Consider the following 16778-nt stretch of genomic DNA (forward strand, 5'->3'; position numbering starts at 1 on the left):
AGGGAAAGGGAAAGGGAAAGGGAAAGGGAAAGGGAAAGGGAAAGGGAAAGGGAAAGGGAAAGGGAAAGGGAAAGGGAAAGGGAAAGGGAAAGGGAAAGGGAAAGGGAAAGGGAAAGGGAAAGGGAAAGGGAAAGGGAAAGGGAAAGGGAAAGGGAAAGGGAAAGGGAAAGGGAAAGGGAAAGGGAAAGGGAAAGGGAAAGGGAAAGGGAAAGGGAAAGGGAAAGGGAAAGGGAAAGGGAAAGGGAAAGGGAAAGGGAAAGGGAAAGGGAAAGGGAAAGGGAAAGGGAAAGGGAAAGGGAAAGGGAAAGGGAAAGGGAAAGGGAAAGGGAAAGGGAAAGGGAAAGGGAAAGGGAAAGGGAAAGGGAAAGGGAAAGGGAAAGGGAAAGGGAAAGGGAAAGGGAAAGGGAAAGGGAAAGGGAAAGGGAAAGGGAAAGGGAAAGGGAAAGGGAAAGGGAAAGGGAAAGGGAAAGGGAAAGGGAAAGGGAAAGGGAAAGGGAAAGGGAAAGGGAAAGGGAAAGGGAAAGGGAAAGGGAAAGGGAAAGGGAAAGGGAAAGGGAAAGGGAAAGGGAAAGGGAAAGGGAAAGGGAAAGGGAAAGGGAAAGGGAAAGGGAAAGGGAAAGGGAAAGGGAAAGGGAAAGGGAAAGGGAAAGGGAAAGGGAAAGGGAAAGGGAAAGGGAAAGGGAAAGGGAAAGGGAAAGGGAAAGGGAAAGGGAAAGGGAAAGGGAAAGGGAAAGGGAAAGGGAAAGGGAAAGGGAAAGGGAAAGGGAAAGGGAAAGGGAAAGGGAAAGGGAAAGGGAAAGGGAAAGGGAAAGGGAAAGGGAAAGGGAAAGGGAAAGGGAAAGGGAAAGGGAAAGGGAAAGGGAAAGGGAAAGGGAAAGGGAAAGGGAAAGGGAAAGGGAAAGGGAAAGGGAAAGGGAAAGGGAAAGGGAAAGGGAAAGGGAAAGGGAAAGGGAAAGGGAAAGGGAAAGGGAAAGGGAAAGGGAAAGGGAAAGGGAAAGGGAAAGGGAAAGGGAAAGGGAAAGGGAAAGGGAAAGGGAAAGGGAAAGGGGGAAAGGGAAAGGGGGAAAGGGAAAGGGGGAAAGGGAAAAAGGGAAAAAGGGTGTGGAGAGAGAGAGAGGGAGGAAGAAACTCTTCTCACCTACTAGGCACGAGCAATTCTGCTCCAAATTGCAAAGACATGATGCTATAGGTTTCAGCAATGTCTTTCAAACTACTTTGCAGAATATTTTTAGAAAAGTACCGCTCTGCTTTAAATGGCACCTTGCAGCCCAAGCCAGGGGGCTATTAGCAAATACCTGGGCCTTCAGACAGCTGGCCAAAAATTCCTACTATTGGAGGCTGGAGGAGCAGGGGTGCCTTCACAAAACTGCCGTGCAGCAGTTACAGACTGGCTAAATCACGCGGGCGGTGTGCCTGCACGTTCATGGCACTTACCAAAGGCCAAGCTAACACAAAAAGGCAGTTGACAGCTGCCAGGGTAACATGCTGGATTCTGGGTATGTCAGCCTGCCTAGCTGCACTTTACAGAGGTTTATAAAAGAAATCAAAGCACGTATCATGCGATTCTTCAGTGCACAGCATTTCTGTTCTGACACATTCCTGTGGCTGTGGGCGGATGATCCAAACAAAATGATGGTGTTGCTTCTTAGCAGCCATATCATTTCAGTTGCTTTTGAACTCCTCGGTGCTTCTATTTCTCAACAGAAGATTGAGAAATAGTCTTCTGTGTCTCAGTAGAAATATTTTTATTTCTCCGCTAAAAAACAATTAAAGTTTTGTCTTGTGACCACAGGAAGCCAAAAAAAAGCACAACCAGCACTGCGCTTCAGAGAATTACACTGATCATCAACTACTTTAAACAAAACTGCAGATGCTAATCATCAACGGGAAGTTTTTGCAGATAATGAGATGCGATGTACAGATAGCAAGATGTACAAAGCCAGAAATTCAGTAATACACTTCACTTATATCCTTTATACCAAAAAAAAAAAAAAAAAGAAACCAAAGCAATTAATCTTATACTAAGAAATGCCTCAGAAAAGAAGTGATGAAATATTTTGGGGATAATTCTATTTCTGAGACAACTAAGTAGCTATCCTTTTAATTCCTCAGCAACTCCTCCCCATCCTCCTTCCCTCTGTCTCTTTTCCTCTTTGTTAGAGTAACAAATTTGGAGTCTTGTAGCCTGCTTCCTTCCACTGAGATTTCAGAGTCACTTTCATAGTGTAATTGTTAATTGTCGGTATAATTTGTGCACCCAGTAGAACTATCCTCAGGCTCAGAACACTACTCATGTAGATATGTAAGTCATCCAGTCTAAGCTTAAAGTTCTCCCTACCACAAACCTACATCCCTCTGTATTTACCTTATTTTTTTTTCCAGTGCCAACAAGATAAAAAAGAGGGTTCAAAGCCTTTGTCTTTAATCAGAAAGAGCATCATGCTCCTGCATGAACAAGTCATTAATACTTCAATTGGATGTTTTACATTAGCAAGGAAGAGGGAAAAGGTTCTTATCCACTATGGAAAAATTTCATTTCAATGTGTAAGTGAACTGGCTTTGATAAGCAAGTGATATAGAAGAAGCAAGGAAAAAATCAAATGAGCAAAATTAAATGAGAAAAATCACAGGAGAAAGACACATGAAGAGGAAATCGAAAGCTCTAAAACACATTTCAAAAGTCTGTCTTAGTACTGTGTAAATGGAAAAGAGATGAGATCATGGCTTTTTGTAGGTGCAATCAAGTATACTTTTAAACAAATTACTTGGTCTTATCCAAATATCTAGTATCACCCAAAAGGTTCTCTCCACTTATTAACATAACACTCATCTGAAGAAAGTGTGTTTGTTCAACTCATTAGGAATTTTTTTTTTTTATGGTTATGAAACTCATTAGATTTATAATCATTCATTGAAATTATTCAATACGGTGATGAATGTTCTATAACATATGCTTAATAATTCAATACTATCAGATGCTTTGCTGTTTTATATTCTTAGAGAATAATAAATCCTGTAGAGCTTGCAATTGGCTATACATGTGAAAGAAGTATTTCTGCCTTCATTTGTGTTTGTCTCTTTATTTAAACAACCTCACCCAGACTGCACCAGGAGTATCATTTTAGGATGAAACTTTCCCCCCAACCACACTTGCTTTTAGTCTAGATAACATCAAAGTGATGTTTAGAGACACAGCAAAGTGATGTTGGTCTGAACTCTGGCTTCATCCCTGCTAATTCACCAAAACAGAGTTATGTAAGTTCACAGCTGAAAAGATTACTCATCAAACTACTGGTTAGACAGAGATTACAAAATCAGGTTTTGCTAGTTCCAAGCAATCACTCTTTATACTTAATTTCTTGGTGTTTTGTTCAGGTTCACCTGCAATGTACTTTATAAATCAGTAGAACAAATTTCAACTTCAGTATCATTCTTAGGGGTTTTTTTAGTGTTTTGGGGTGGTTTTATTTTTTCTTTTTTTCTCCCCCATTTTGGTTTGTTTTTTAAATTATCACCTAGATCTGTGACACAACAAAATGAGACCAGGTAGCAAACATTTCTGGGACTAAAGGAAGCATATCTACAATGATTCCTATACATCGTGTATCTCCAACTGTTATTCTCTTTAATAGCACCCACACCATTTTCTGGATGAAATTGTGGATCCTTTACAAGAGAAAATGAACATTTTAGCATTCATGGGTTGTTCAGAGTACCTTCTAAAGGTACTGAAAAATACCACTGAAAAAATGCCATCAAGACATTCACAATGCCCGTGGTCTGTGCATTCAAAATTTTTGCTTATCTTCTGAAGCAATATCTGAGCAAGACAAACATGGGAGCAGACATTTCATGACAAGGTTTCATTCACTTGGGTGCATCTGTATCTACTGCAATTCTATAAATTATTCATACGGAAATTTAATACTGGGGTTTGTACACAATTCACTTGTATTATTTTCAGCAACTAAAAATGGGTTAAAGATATAAGCATTCCTATGCTATGTAAATCCACAGGTCAAAGTGTAAACACATGATAAGATTTTTCCCTCTTTCCTCCCATCCATTTTTTTTCCTGATACTCAAAGTGATGCCTAAAATTCACTACCTTTGGTATTTTGGTGAGCTTTTTCTTGAAGAGCTTCACATACTTTCCCTTCTATTTAATTTATTTTCTTTCCCTGTGATTTCGTTTCTTTTTGTTGGATGAGAAGTATCAAAAATGATGAAAGAGTAAGCATGAAGAAAATGCAAGGTGAAAAGAATGAAAAACTTCAGCGATGCTCTGGCCACACCGAGAGGGGCTAGCCCCAAACTGAGAAAGACATCTCAGATCCTCCTTCAGGCTACAGAAGCCTTTTCTTCTTTAGTATGGGACAAATAATTCACCTTCTCTAAGTTCCCCATCTAAATATGGGTCAGATTTACAACATCTAACACGTTGTAATAGTATCACACAAATAGAAAAATATTCTATTCACAAAATACTTTCAAATTGGAAAACAAAGCAAATATTTTAGCCAATTGCAACTTTTAAAAACAACAGTATGCAATCGATTGAAACCTGGCTGTTAGAGGTCACACACTCATTCCTTAGCAGAGGTAAGCAATGCCTCTTTAACAAGCCTCTCTAAATCCAACAGTTCAATAATGGTAACACTAGTATCTCTATATGTACCAGACAAAATGCATCAGTCATGATGATCACATCTCTGCCAGTTGTTTACTATTATAATAGGAATAAAATCCATGTGCTGGCAGACTAACACACTCACTGTCTCCAGTATGAAAATTAATGTCTTGGGTTTTATGGAACAGGAGGCCCCTATGCTAAGGTCCTGCACTTTGCCATTTAAACTGTCCTATTATACAGAAATTTACCACTTTTAGTCTCAGTGACATGGTATTGGTGACCTTAAGTGCATATTTATTTTTTCAATAAAGCCCTCTTTTTCACTGACAGAGAAATGTAAAGTTAACACATATATCTATGAAAAAAATAAAAAAATCATGTAACACACACCATAATTCCAATCTGATGGAGGATTTTAGTCAGTTATAACAGAAATTTTTTAAGCCACCATATTTTTATTTGCATGCATGTATGAAAGAAATGAAGTTTCACTGTGGCAAAGACACATTTCTACAATCAAAATGTAGTTGAAGCACTACATGGAGAATGAGTCATTATTACTGTCTACAAATATATCAAAGATGTGCAGTAATTTTTCTTGTCCTGCAGGGCAGAATTGCCAAGAGGACATACAATTCTTCTATTTTTGTGTTAGAATGAAAAATATCTGTTTGAAATCCAATAAAAACAGTCATCCTACTTCAATTTCATAAACATTATTTTACCAGAAGTTTAAATTAATCCATCCTGGATTAGGGATCACTCACACCAGTTCAGAACTGAGCTAAACATTTTTAAATAGCAAAACAGTCATGCTGAAAGATCAACTCTGTACCAAGTAAAAACTCCTTGAGAATTGCTCAAAGGCAAAAAACAAAAAAATAAAATAAATAAATTTAGAAATGCTCTCTAACATTGAGGCCAGTGTTACTTTGTGATGTGTATGAAAACACTTTCTGAAAATAGATGTTAACGTCCTTGGCGGTGAGGTGAGTTCGAACAGAGTGGAAGAGAATTTCTGTCTCAGCATAGAGAAATAATTTTACTCATTTGTTTCTGGGTTTTGTTAAAAGACTATAAGAGAACAGTAGTAAAAGGCTCAGAGCTACTAAAATTTAATTAACTGTGCGTACATAGAGAAAGAAAAGAAAGGGAAAAAGATTGGTCCCTACCATCTCCAACAAACTGAAGGAGGGCTAGATCAATTTGTCTCTTCCAAGGTGATCCTTTCTGAAGTGCTATTCCATAGCCCGTAGTGGCAAAGATGTACCCACTCCCTATTGTCACAAGTTTGCAGCCTTCATCTCTTCCAGCCTTGTAATTCAGCACCGCTGCATCGTAGATGAAAGCATCCAACTTCCTGAAATAAAAGAAAACATTTTACAAACCAAATCATCAGGGACAGCTGTTGTCAGACTTCTTTTCTCCTTGATGTTAGGACCTTGTTGAATATCACATGGATTCTTTGATATCATTAATACATCTACTGCTCCACTGTATCTAAAATTAACAAAAGGCATCTATTTTAGTGAGGGGAAAGTAGGACACACAGTTTTGCATTTCTATTTTAAGGGATGCTGTTAAAAAATACTGAGCAGGAGAAACCAAGCTACAAAAAGTCTTGCCCTGTTATCTTTGTATCTTTGCTCTCGAAATGGATAATAAATATCTTGAGGTGCAAAATGATCTCCAATTTAGAATTAAAACAACAATAACCAATTAGCTTATTTAATATATTGAATGAGGCTGAAAATATGACTTCACCAGTTTTACACACACACTTATTTTATGTCTCTTTCCAAAAATAAACAATGAAGGTGGAGGTTAAGTCCTTGCTAAAATAGATGAAGATACTGGAGCATATCTGATACAGCTAAATCCTACTTAAAAATTATAGAAACTATTTCTTTATGATTCACAGTTCCAAGAGGAATAAAGGAACTTGTGGAAAAGTTTAAGCCTTTCAGCCCATCTTTCAATCCATGTCCATCTCATGTTAAACCAAGGTAAACATCAGGAGAGAGTGAGGTTGTTGGATTTAGTCTGCTGTCATGAAAAAACCCTGTAGTTTATTGCTTCCCTACTTACCCCAACGGTCACCATTCAAGTCATCAAACTGGAATTCAGTGAAGTAGTTAATTTAGAGAAAGTACAGGAGGCTCATGCAACCATTAAAAGAAATATCTGGGCCATCATTTCCTTTGTTTTTTCACTCTACCCTAAAACCGAGCTTAAAAGTCAGTTTAGCTCCATCAGTGCTAAAAATCCAACTTGCTCGTTCCTTTAAACGAGTAATTTAACAAAGAGAATACAATTGCTAAACATCTGGTAGGCGATGTGTCACAAATTCAATCTGGAAATAAAATATGGATGGCTACCTCGCACTGAGGGTAACTAAACTGGAACTAGGCAAGAGGGTGCTGGGGTACTGCCCAAGCCTGCAGTCTTCAACACAAGAGCAGGAAGTTTTCTAAATGATGTGCTTTGGTTCAGCACTTCAGAGACAATCTTTGGTTTGTGTAGAGACAAAGAACAAAAATCCATATTCTTTGGGTAGGCACACAAGGAAGAAAAAAACCCTGCTTGCCCTACCCTGAAGCTGCTTGTAACATTTCTGATCTACAGCAGACATTTACCATAATCAATACAATCCAATCTCATGCTTTTAGACCTCCACAGTTATCTGCGGGGAAAGAAGGATACTTCCCCTCTCAGTGGCTGCCTTTGGCTCAGGGAAGGGATTGGAAGGTAATGCTCCTCTCTGTGGGTACAGACACTGCTGCAACCAGACAACACTCTGGAATTTGTCATCTGTTTATTCTGGGATTTATAGTTTTGCAATGTAAGCATATAAAACACATGCTGGTAAACACAGAGAAAATATAGAGTCAGCTATTCTTCTGTCAAAACAGACTCAGTTAGAAATACAGAGGAAAAAGATATCTTTGCTAAAGACTCCAGGGCAAAAGCCTTGTGCTACCTCAGAAATCATGCTCTTCATATGCAGCTTGCCTCCTTAGGTATTGGCCAGTGGAATAAAACCTTGGGACAGAAAGACAAGGCACAATTATAGTTTCAATCACTTGCTGTGGACCCACATCCCAGCTTCCCAGAGAGTCAGGTGTCAGCTGCAGTGGGTACACACAAGGAAAGCAGGTTCTGAAGATGCCCAAGGCTTTACTTCTGAGGGTTTTCTCTATACTACTTCTATAAGGTCACAATAAATCTCATTACACAAATCAATTTAAAAACATGAGGTACTTTCTTGACAGATGCTGAATGCTGAAAGGTTCTGTTATCAGGTGCTGCCCAATGTCTGAACTGTAAATCAAAAAGTTGATTGCCCTGAAAAAGTCTGGCTGTCTACAAGTACAAACTCATATTCAGAATATATTTTCTCCATTTCCAACATAAATCTTATAAGCTCTCAAGGCTTAATTATCTCTTCATCATGTGCTGATTACACAAGTACTCTTCCTTGCAAGGCAAAGCTTCAGAACATGATGTACCCCTGCAGCGTGGGCAGGGAGTAACAAGCCACGACTGAAGCTCTCAGATGTTAGGGCATCCAACTCTTCCACCGCTAAGAGGTGAACTTCCCCACACTCTGAATTTTTAAGAACTTCCAGGCAACTTTAAACCTTCCTCGATAAGAGCTTCCAAAAACTGAGACAGCAAAATCTGGGCAAGTCTGAAAATTCGTCCCTTTCGGAGTTGTTTTCAAAGCTGGCAGTGAGCTCTGAAGACAAAGCGGGCATTTGCACAGGCCGGCAGGCTGCTGGGGCCACAGAGGACTTTCCTTCCTGCTATGTCTGCGTGGTGAAAGCCACATCTGCTGTTTTGCTTGGCACCGAGGGAAGAGCCAGGCTGTGTGCATGGCAGGGACTGCTGGACGCTGTAGCACATCTTTGTCTCGTCATTCTCAAGGCAGGACTGGCAAGTCTGGATCTGTGCTCCAGCTCACTCCTTTCTTCTTTCTCTTCTTTCTCTACAAATGGATTGGCGAGCCCCAGGATCTTTGTTCTTGTGGCAGCAAAATTCAACTGTGCTACACAGCTGAGAAGCTTTGTATTGGTCTGAGTGACGACCACTCTGCTATTTAAGGTACATATTCACTGTAAAACAGCTTACACACACTGAGTACAGCTCCCCACATCAAGAAAAGCTCAAAGCCTCTTGCAAACCTTAGTCATGTAAAAATGAATCAATTAACTTGTCATTTCAGTGCAGCCACTTCAGTGGGTGAAAAGCTTTGTCACATTGTGTAGGTTTAAATAAACTGCTAAGCATTATTAAGAAGATGAAAGAGAACTATAGAAACTGGAATGCAGCAAGAAACAAGATTTATAACTGCCATGAAATAGCCAAACGCACCAGGCATCTTCAATGAATGCAGGGGAACAGGACTACAGTGTTATGACTCATCTAAGCAACTGGCAGGTTTGTAAACTTCCTTGGAACTACTGCAGTAATCCTAGCTAGGAAAGGAAATAAACATTTGGAATATTTATATAAGAGAGACTACAAAGGCAAATGTCCTTCACTACACCTAGCAAGCACAAAGAAGAAAGGGGATGGGGAGAATAGTAGCTCACACAGCATAGGAGAACATCAGGTGTTATAAAATTATGAATTGGAATAGTTCTAAAAAAAACCAAAAGAGCACTACTGCATGTAATGATTTGAAGCTGGAGATCTGTGAAGAACAAATGTGGATAGTCTTGTACCTCAACATTTATGAGTCACCAACAAGTATGAGATCTGAAAAATCAGAATAGCTATTGCAAAACCCCATCCTCTGAAGTGTAGCTGTACACATTCAAAAAATGCCCGTGTAAAGAAAATTAAAGGTAGAGGAAAAGGTACAGAAAAGCAATTTCAGAAAAGCTAAAACCACTTCCCTATAATTTTCCCCATCTTTATTACTGGCACATACTTTTCATCAAATTCCTATGATGAAAATTGTAAAGCAGGATTAGGAAAATGCTCCTTTATTAGTCATAGCTTATTGCTCAACAACAGAAGCATAACTCACTTGGAAAGATGTTGCTTTGCTTCCTTAAACAACTATATGATCCTTCGGCAATTTTGTTTTCTTGATGGAACAAGAGGGAAAAATCTAAAATGGCAATCTGCTTGATAGTTCTGGGGACACAGTAATCCAGCACACTAGAAATCAAACTCTTTCAGTTCCTTTGTGTCCTGCTATGACCTGTGTTGTAGTACTCAGAAAATGAGAGAGCTGCTTTAATACAGCCCCGTTTATTCACATTCTTCTATTTTACTGTCAAGCACTGGAGTCTACGGAACAAATAATAATGTGTTTCCATTGAGGATAAGAGAAACTGGAGCATGACTGAAGTCACCTTCCAGTTTTCAACTACTGCAGTAAATCCAAACATACAATATCTACAGCAGAATTAATTTCTTGCTAAAGTGGGTCCCATTCAGTGCAGTGTTCATCTGTCAGATCCAGGACATTAACTTCGGAATCAATTTTTCTCACTCTCATTTCTTTATGTTTTCTAACACGCTAAATATGTTCTTTTCATGGCCAGACAAAAGCTGTGGATTACTGCTAACACAGATTTGGCTTACACAAGACCAGAGCACATGTAATATATGAAGGGCACCATCACAGCAGTTTGCTTGCACTGCATTTTGCTGTAAACAGGTGTATTGCAATGACTTTTCTACATCATGTTTGATGAAGAGGACTTTTTAACTCAAATATGCACCTTCTGGGGCTTGTTCTGAAAAATCAAAAGTCAATGACATATTTAAGAATAAGTATACATTGTAAATTGTATAAATTTTATTCTGAGGAAAGATAGTTAATGAAATCTGATTTATTTTTTATATTCGCCTAGGTGACTTTAAAAACTAAGACATTCCTCAAATTTGGTTGCAAATAAATGTAAAAGAGACTACAAAGATTACTACACAGCAAGTGTCATACCTACTTACAAAGGCTCCAGTCATGTCTTTTGAAAGGACAATATTTGAAATTACTGTTTTATTAAAAATATCAGACAGCAAATCAGTGACTCCTTAAACAACAATTTTAACACTACCTTTGCCTTCACCTCTTTAGCCCCACCCGCATCATTAAAAACACTTTTACCCATTAAAGCTTTGTCTCCTGAACATAATTTTGGAAAGCTCATTTTCAAAACATTCTGGAAAAAAACCCACTACTTTTCAGCTTTTTTGCTTTTTAAAATGAATTGCATAGTCTGCAGAATAGATGCCTTACATGACCCTTAAAGTAACATTTATAATTTGATATTAGGCAAAAAAAATGGTAACCACTTAAGGCTGGATTAAACATAAGCATGTATTTTAGAGACCATCTACACCATTGCTGGAAGGCAGGAAGTGCAAAAATACTACAGATTGTCAGATGTACTACAAATTTAATAATTTACCTTTTATCCCTTCTTTATCCAGAGAAGGAAATAAATGAAAGTATGTCAAGAGTGCACAGTGAGAGACACAACATCATTTGTGCATCTCTAAAACTATGTCCAGGGGATCTCATACCAACAGGTCACTATGGGATGATGCAGCTATCAAAGGGAAACAAGGCTGTTCTGAAGAGGAGGCTTCAATGAAAATGCTCTAGAGTGACACTTTGATACTGTTGGAGCAAGAGAAGCAGATATTTAACATTTAGCATGAAGGATTGATTATATCTTTTACCCAGTTTTGACTAAAATGCATTTCAGGTTATCTGATGGCACCTCATCACGAGCAGTGACTTTATCTTTTAGCACATATTCAAATAGCTCCACGCAGATCTTAAGGTGACCTGCAGTGGATGGATTTCTTGACATTGCCAATTCATTAGGGGAAAATGTAACAACCACCCCCCTGCAACAATGCAGGTTAGCAAAGCTTAACCCAGTTAAATGATGAACTCATTAGCAAGAATGAACTCTCAACTTTTCTCCCAGCTCAAACTGCCCTCACTTCAATCTTCACACAGAAAATGTAGACACAATATTCAAAAGAGCAATCCCTGACGGACATCAACACCATCATGAAAGATTGTGGAGGCTTCACCTCACCTCTCAGGGCAATCTCAGGCTGCCAGAAAACCCTCCTGCACCGCTTGGATGTGGCTGCCTGAATGGACAACCCTCTTCACTCACAGGAGCTCCCATTCACCACCCCTCCGAACAGCCACCTTCCCAGTCCCTATAACATTTCCCTTACAACAAAATAATGGAAAATTTAGTGTGCCTTTGTGATTAATTAATACTGTGGAATAGTGTCCCACTTCAAGTCTCAGAAGCCAAGCAATGAAGTACTTGCAAAGCATCAGTTTATCAAAATATAAAATTTGAAAAGTCGAGTAGGGGGAATATATTTTTAGATTAAAGGTTTTGTCCCAGTTACAATAGCATAATGAAGGATAAATTCAGAACATCTCATCAAGCACCTGATCTCATCCCCAAATCAAACGAATACTAAAACTCAGAATAGCTTCTCAAAAGAAGAGGGGGTAAATGGGATATAGCGACTTTCACCTGCTCATTTTATTTCCAGATACTTTGTCATATTTAAAAACATTAGATAGATAACTGCATTACCTAAAAAATTATAATATAGACAGAGGAGATAACCTTTAAAAAAAAAAAAATTGGAAGAGCACTCAGGTACTGAGTAAAGGAATCAGAAATAAATTACTATAAACCTTTTTTTTTTTGTCCTAGAGGCAAGTTGCTATGGATCAGCTGAACAGGAAAGACAGAATTATTTTTTATTTTCTTTTTAAAAAAAAGGTAGGGAAAAAAAGCAGCATGTTTATATTATGGCCATGATGAAATTCCTGAGAATTGTGACCCAGCTTAAAAGGACATGATGATGTCTGGTTCTGTTTATAGATAACATGAAACTATTGAGGTGTGAGCTTCCCCAGACATTTCAATGAGTGCCTTCGTAGATCTCAGTAACCCTCTAAACACCAATATTAGCGTTTGCCTGCTCTTGAAAGCCTGTAAGAACCAACCTCCCCCAGAAATTCCCCTGGAACAGCACATTTTCTACCCAGTCCATCCTTTATTTAGACTAAACACATGTGGATGAAATATAAGAATGTGAGAATAAATGCATTTCCTGAAAGGACAGTAAGTGATGGGGAAACAGGGATCAGCCACCAGAAAAACTGATGCCAGAAAATCCTGCCACAAATGGAAATGCCGTAGGAAGTCTTATCTGAGCTGCCAGCTTGGTGCCACTCTGTAGTCCAAACCCCGAACTCTGCCCACTTCAGTGGGAACACTTAGCGGTAAAAGCAGGAAAGCTACGCTGATTCAGGCACACGTTTATTTTAAGTTATTAGCTTCCAGCAATGATACTTCAGTGAGCGGATCATCTGAAAAATGCACCTAGATGGAAGATCAAATTTCAATGTTTTCATATCTCTGCAGTCTTTTGGCACAAACAGTAGTTGCCTAGTTGCAAACCAGCTTTCCAATTCCTAGCTTGGGTGACTACAGTTATAACATCAACTGAAAATCATTCCCCTCAGAGTGCAATACCAAAATGAATATAAGAATGAACACGGAAACAAATATTAGATTGAAGTCCAAAAGAAACATCGTAAGGAAAGTAGAAATTATGTTACCCCGACCATCTGATGCCAGACTGGATGAAGCTATTGATTACAGAAGTTGCCTGAACACAGTCAACCAGGAGAGAAAATACTGAATGGGCCAAACTGGGGGTTTTTTTTACAGAATGTCAGAAAGAAAATCATTACTCACATTATTAGCTCCTTCAGATGGTTTGAAGGAAAGTGTATTTGTACAATAATTTAGTACTTATTGTCAAAATTAGCAGGGATAAATAGACATTCCGGAGCACGGCAAACACCTTGCTCTCCCAGGTAATGTTGGATCTTTGTTCAGTGCTGTTGCTGTTTCCCCAGAGGTTATATGGGTAGGAACACCCCTACATGGGCAGTAGATCCTTACTGGCACAGACTTAGGTCTCAATAATCTATGACACTAGCAATAAATAGATGCTTAAGGAGGAATAAAAGAAACAAGGCATAATACGGATGCTATTGTCACTGAATACATCTTCTTGGCTCCAGATGAATGGGTGTTTCATGAGCTACTAAGTCCCATCAAGTTTAACAGGTGCCAAATTATTCACCTTCCACCAATTCCGTCAGTTTCTTTCTGAGCTTGTTTTAATTTTGGTATTCACAGCACCTGATCTCTAGAATGTAACCCTGCGAATTTAACTGCACAAATGCAATATTCTATCAATCACTGCTGAACGTTACAGAGGTCTGGTGCCAACCAAGGAAAAGACACAGAGAGAGATGGAGAGAGAGAGGAGAGAGTAAAGATGAGAGACTGACTGATGTTCACTTTTACTTTAAAAAATGTCTCCAAGTATTCTACAGTTGTGATTATTTCAATTTGTCAGAACTAAAGAGTACTACAGAACAACGATTTCTGAAAGTATTTTACATTTCTATTTTCACTACAGCTACGAGGCAGAAAGTATTCAGGCATAAAATATGATACTCAATACACAATTTATGGCAAAAGTTGCCTGAACTTAGTGTTTCAGACGTGGTCTAGCTCAGTTTCAGTTTTCATTTGACTGAGAAAATTAAAGCTCAGTTCAGCTTTTTTTCTAAGTTCTCATGGCCCTGTCTCACAGCTCTACTGAATTTTTTTATTTTGTCTTTCAGACCAGCTGCAGAAATGGATGCTTCTAAGCATCAGCATCCAAAAATGTCCAAAAGTTATATCCAGAGAAATGGTCTAGTGGGTGCCTTTGTACAGGAGTAGAGCAATCCAGGAGCTAGTTAAAACACTCCTCTAAGTTATTTTATATTCCTGACTAAGTACCATTGACGGTGAATTATCTGAAATATTAATTTCTCATCTTATGTCACACATTCACATTTTGGATTTATCACCTGGCACAATAAATTGCCTTTTCAGGGTTTGGCAAAAAATCTTTTAAATTAATACCCTACAGATCTGATGAAAATACAGACAATAATTTTCTTAAACCTTTCTCCTTAATGAAATAACATTTAGAGATACAAATTGGATTCATCACTCAGTACTTTCCTTTTAAAAAAGGCTAATTCCTATCTTACATTTTAAGTTTTGTTGTAATAACAGCTGATGCAGACTCAGAAAATTATTTTGCCTATCACATGTGAATAAACACGTTTCCAATTCAGTAGTTTAAACTGGTGAATTCTGAGTATCCCAAAAGCTCTCTAAGGCTTTCATAATTTGAAAGACACCTTGAAAGAGGAGAATTAATAGTTCAATTACAGGCTGCTGTTTCAGTGACATCTTAAAAACGTGACTGGAGCAAGGATCACCCATCTAAAAACTGATTATTTCACTTGCTGTATTTGATTTTTTTTAATCCTGTTTTTGAAGCTTATGAGAAACAGGAAACCCAAACAGGCTCAGAATAGAGAACTTTGACAAGTAGGCCATGAGAAAGCAGGAAAACATCCAGTTCTTAGAAGGATAGCTGGATATTAAGGATTTGATTCATTATTTTGAAATTCAGTTGCATAAAGCGGTGTTTGTGCTAAAGCTGTCTCCAGCATAGCTTCTGTGTTCATGTATCATAACAGGCATCCAACAGTGTTGCAAGCAATAAATTATTACAGACATCTCACACTGCCCACCAACCTTTCCCTTTCTCCCTCAAACATACTCAGTCAACCATCTCTGGCAATTTCTTTAAAATCTGGTAAAAGAATTGCTATATGTACTGCAACTTTAAAAGTCTAAGAGAAGAGTGAATATTCTCCATTACAAATACTGTAAGGTGTTGTCAATCAGAAACAGTCAAAAAATATTGAGCCACTAGATTAAAAGTTTAAAAATTTATGTCTGCTGAACATTTCTTTGAGTTCTGGTTGCAGGCTGTTATTATCTGCCCACAGGAATGATGAACTTGTGCTTTTTATGAAAAATTAAAATACATAATTTTTCTCTCAAACAGGTAATTTCTCTCATAGCTTTCCCCCCTCTTTTTAGGTGAAAAGATATGAACCACAGAAAGAATAAAAACCAGAAAGCTTTTCCTTTGATGAAAATTTTAATGACAATTTTTCTGTATAAACAAACTGAAAATACTGAAAAAAAAAAAAAAAAAAAATTGTTTTTTGCATCCAAGCGGAGATGTCAGCTGGTTGCTTAAAAGAGTTTGTTTTTTGTTTTCCTTTAGGCACACCACCACTTTAATTGACAGACCTAATTAACAGAAGGACCTGCTGGGCACAATCTGAAATGTGTTCCAGCTGACAGAAAGGGAGATGTTTGCCTCCTGGTTACGCCTGTGCCACGCTGTGGAAGCTGCCAGCACAGCCGCTGACCAGTTTGTATCTGTTCAGCAAACAACAGAGTGGGCAAAGCTGCGAACTGGATACAATTAGAAGCACTGTAAGCACAACAAAAAGCTAATTCAGGCTGATAAACATGAAGACTGAGGGTTCAAAGGGCAGCAGAGCCTTCTAGGGTTTTCTCTTGCACTTTCTCAGCTTAGTACCATTAAAAAACCTCAACATGTTGCTTAGTACTATTGAAAAAATCATTAATAATCATATTGTTGTTTTCACACGGCAGAGTGTGTTTCCAGGGAGGATATAACTTCTCATGCCATTCACACTGTTCAGTCAGATACAGAATCACAGAATCAGCTAGGTTGGGAAGGACCTTGAAGATCATCCAGACCAACCGTTAACCCAGCACTGACAGTTCCCAACTCCACCAGATCCCCCAGCGCTAAGTTGATCCTACTCTTAAACCCCTCCAGAGATGGGGACTCCACCTCTGCCCTGGGCAGCCCATCCCAACGCCTGACAACTCATTCTGGAAAGAAATGCTTCTTGACATCTAGTCTAAATTTTCCCTGGTGCAACTCGAGGCCATTCCCTCTCATCCTGTCGCTTACTACTTGGTTAAAGAGGCTCATCCCCAGCTCTCTGCACCCTCCTTTCAGGGAGTTGGAGAGGATGAGATACTTTCAGGTGTTCTTCTAGCATTATTATTTATCATTAAAAAATGCTGAGCATTAGAACTATTACATATTCCTATCACAGCAAGTAGCAGCTCAGGACACACTTGCAGGCCAATAGCATCTT

General features: G+C 38.7%; 1 protein-coding gene across 3 annotated transcripts in view; it reads right to left on the bottom strand.

The window, feature by feature from the left end:
• GRIN2A (glutamate ionotropic receptor NMDA type subunit 2A) overlaps positions 1-16778 on the bottom strand; it is a 189356-nt gene that overhangs the window by 23739 nt on the left and 148839 nt on the right. For all 3 annotated transcript variants that reach the window (XM_026858754.1, XM_026858753.1, XM_026858752.1), the window contains exon 11: positions 5806-5993. In XM_026858754.1, the coding sequence (XP_026714555.1) occupies positions 5806-5993 (188 nt within the window). The remainder of the gene's footprint in view (positions 1-5805; positions 5994-16778) is intronic.

Source organism: Athene cunicularia (assembly GCF_003259725.1).
Source record: "Athene cunicularia isolate RWA chromosome 14 unlocalized genomic scaffold, athCun1 chr14_part1, whole genome shotgun sequence".
Classification (NCBI taxonomy): domain Eukaryota; kingdom Metazoa; phylum Chordata; class Aves; order Strigiformes; family Strigidae; genus Athene; species Athene cunicularia.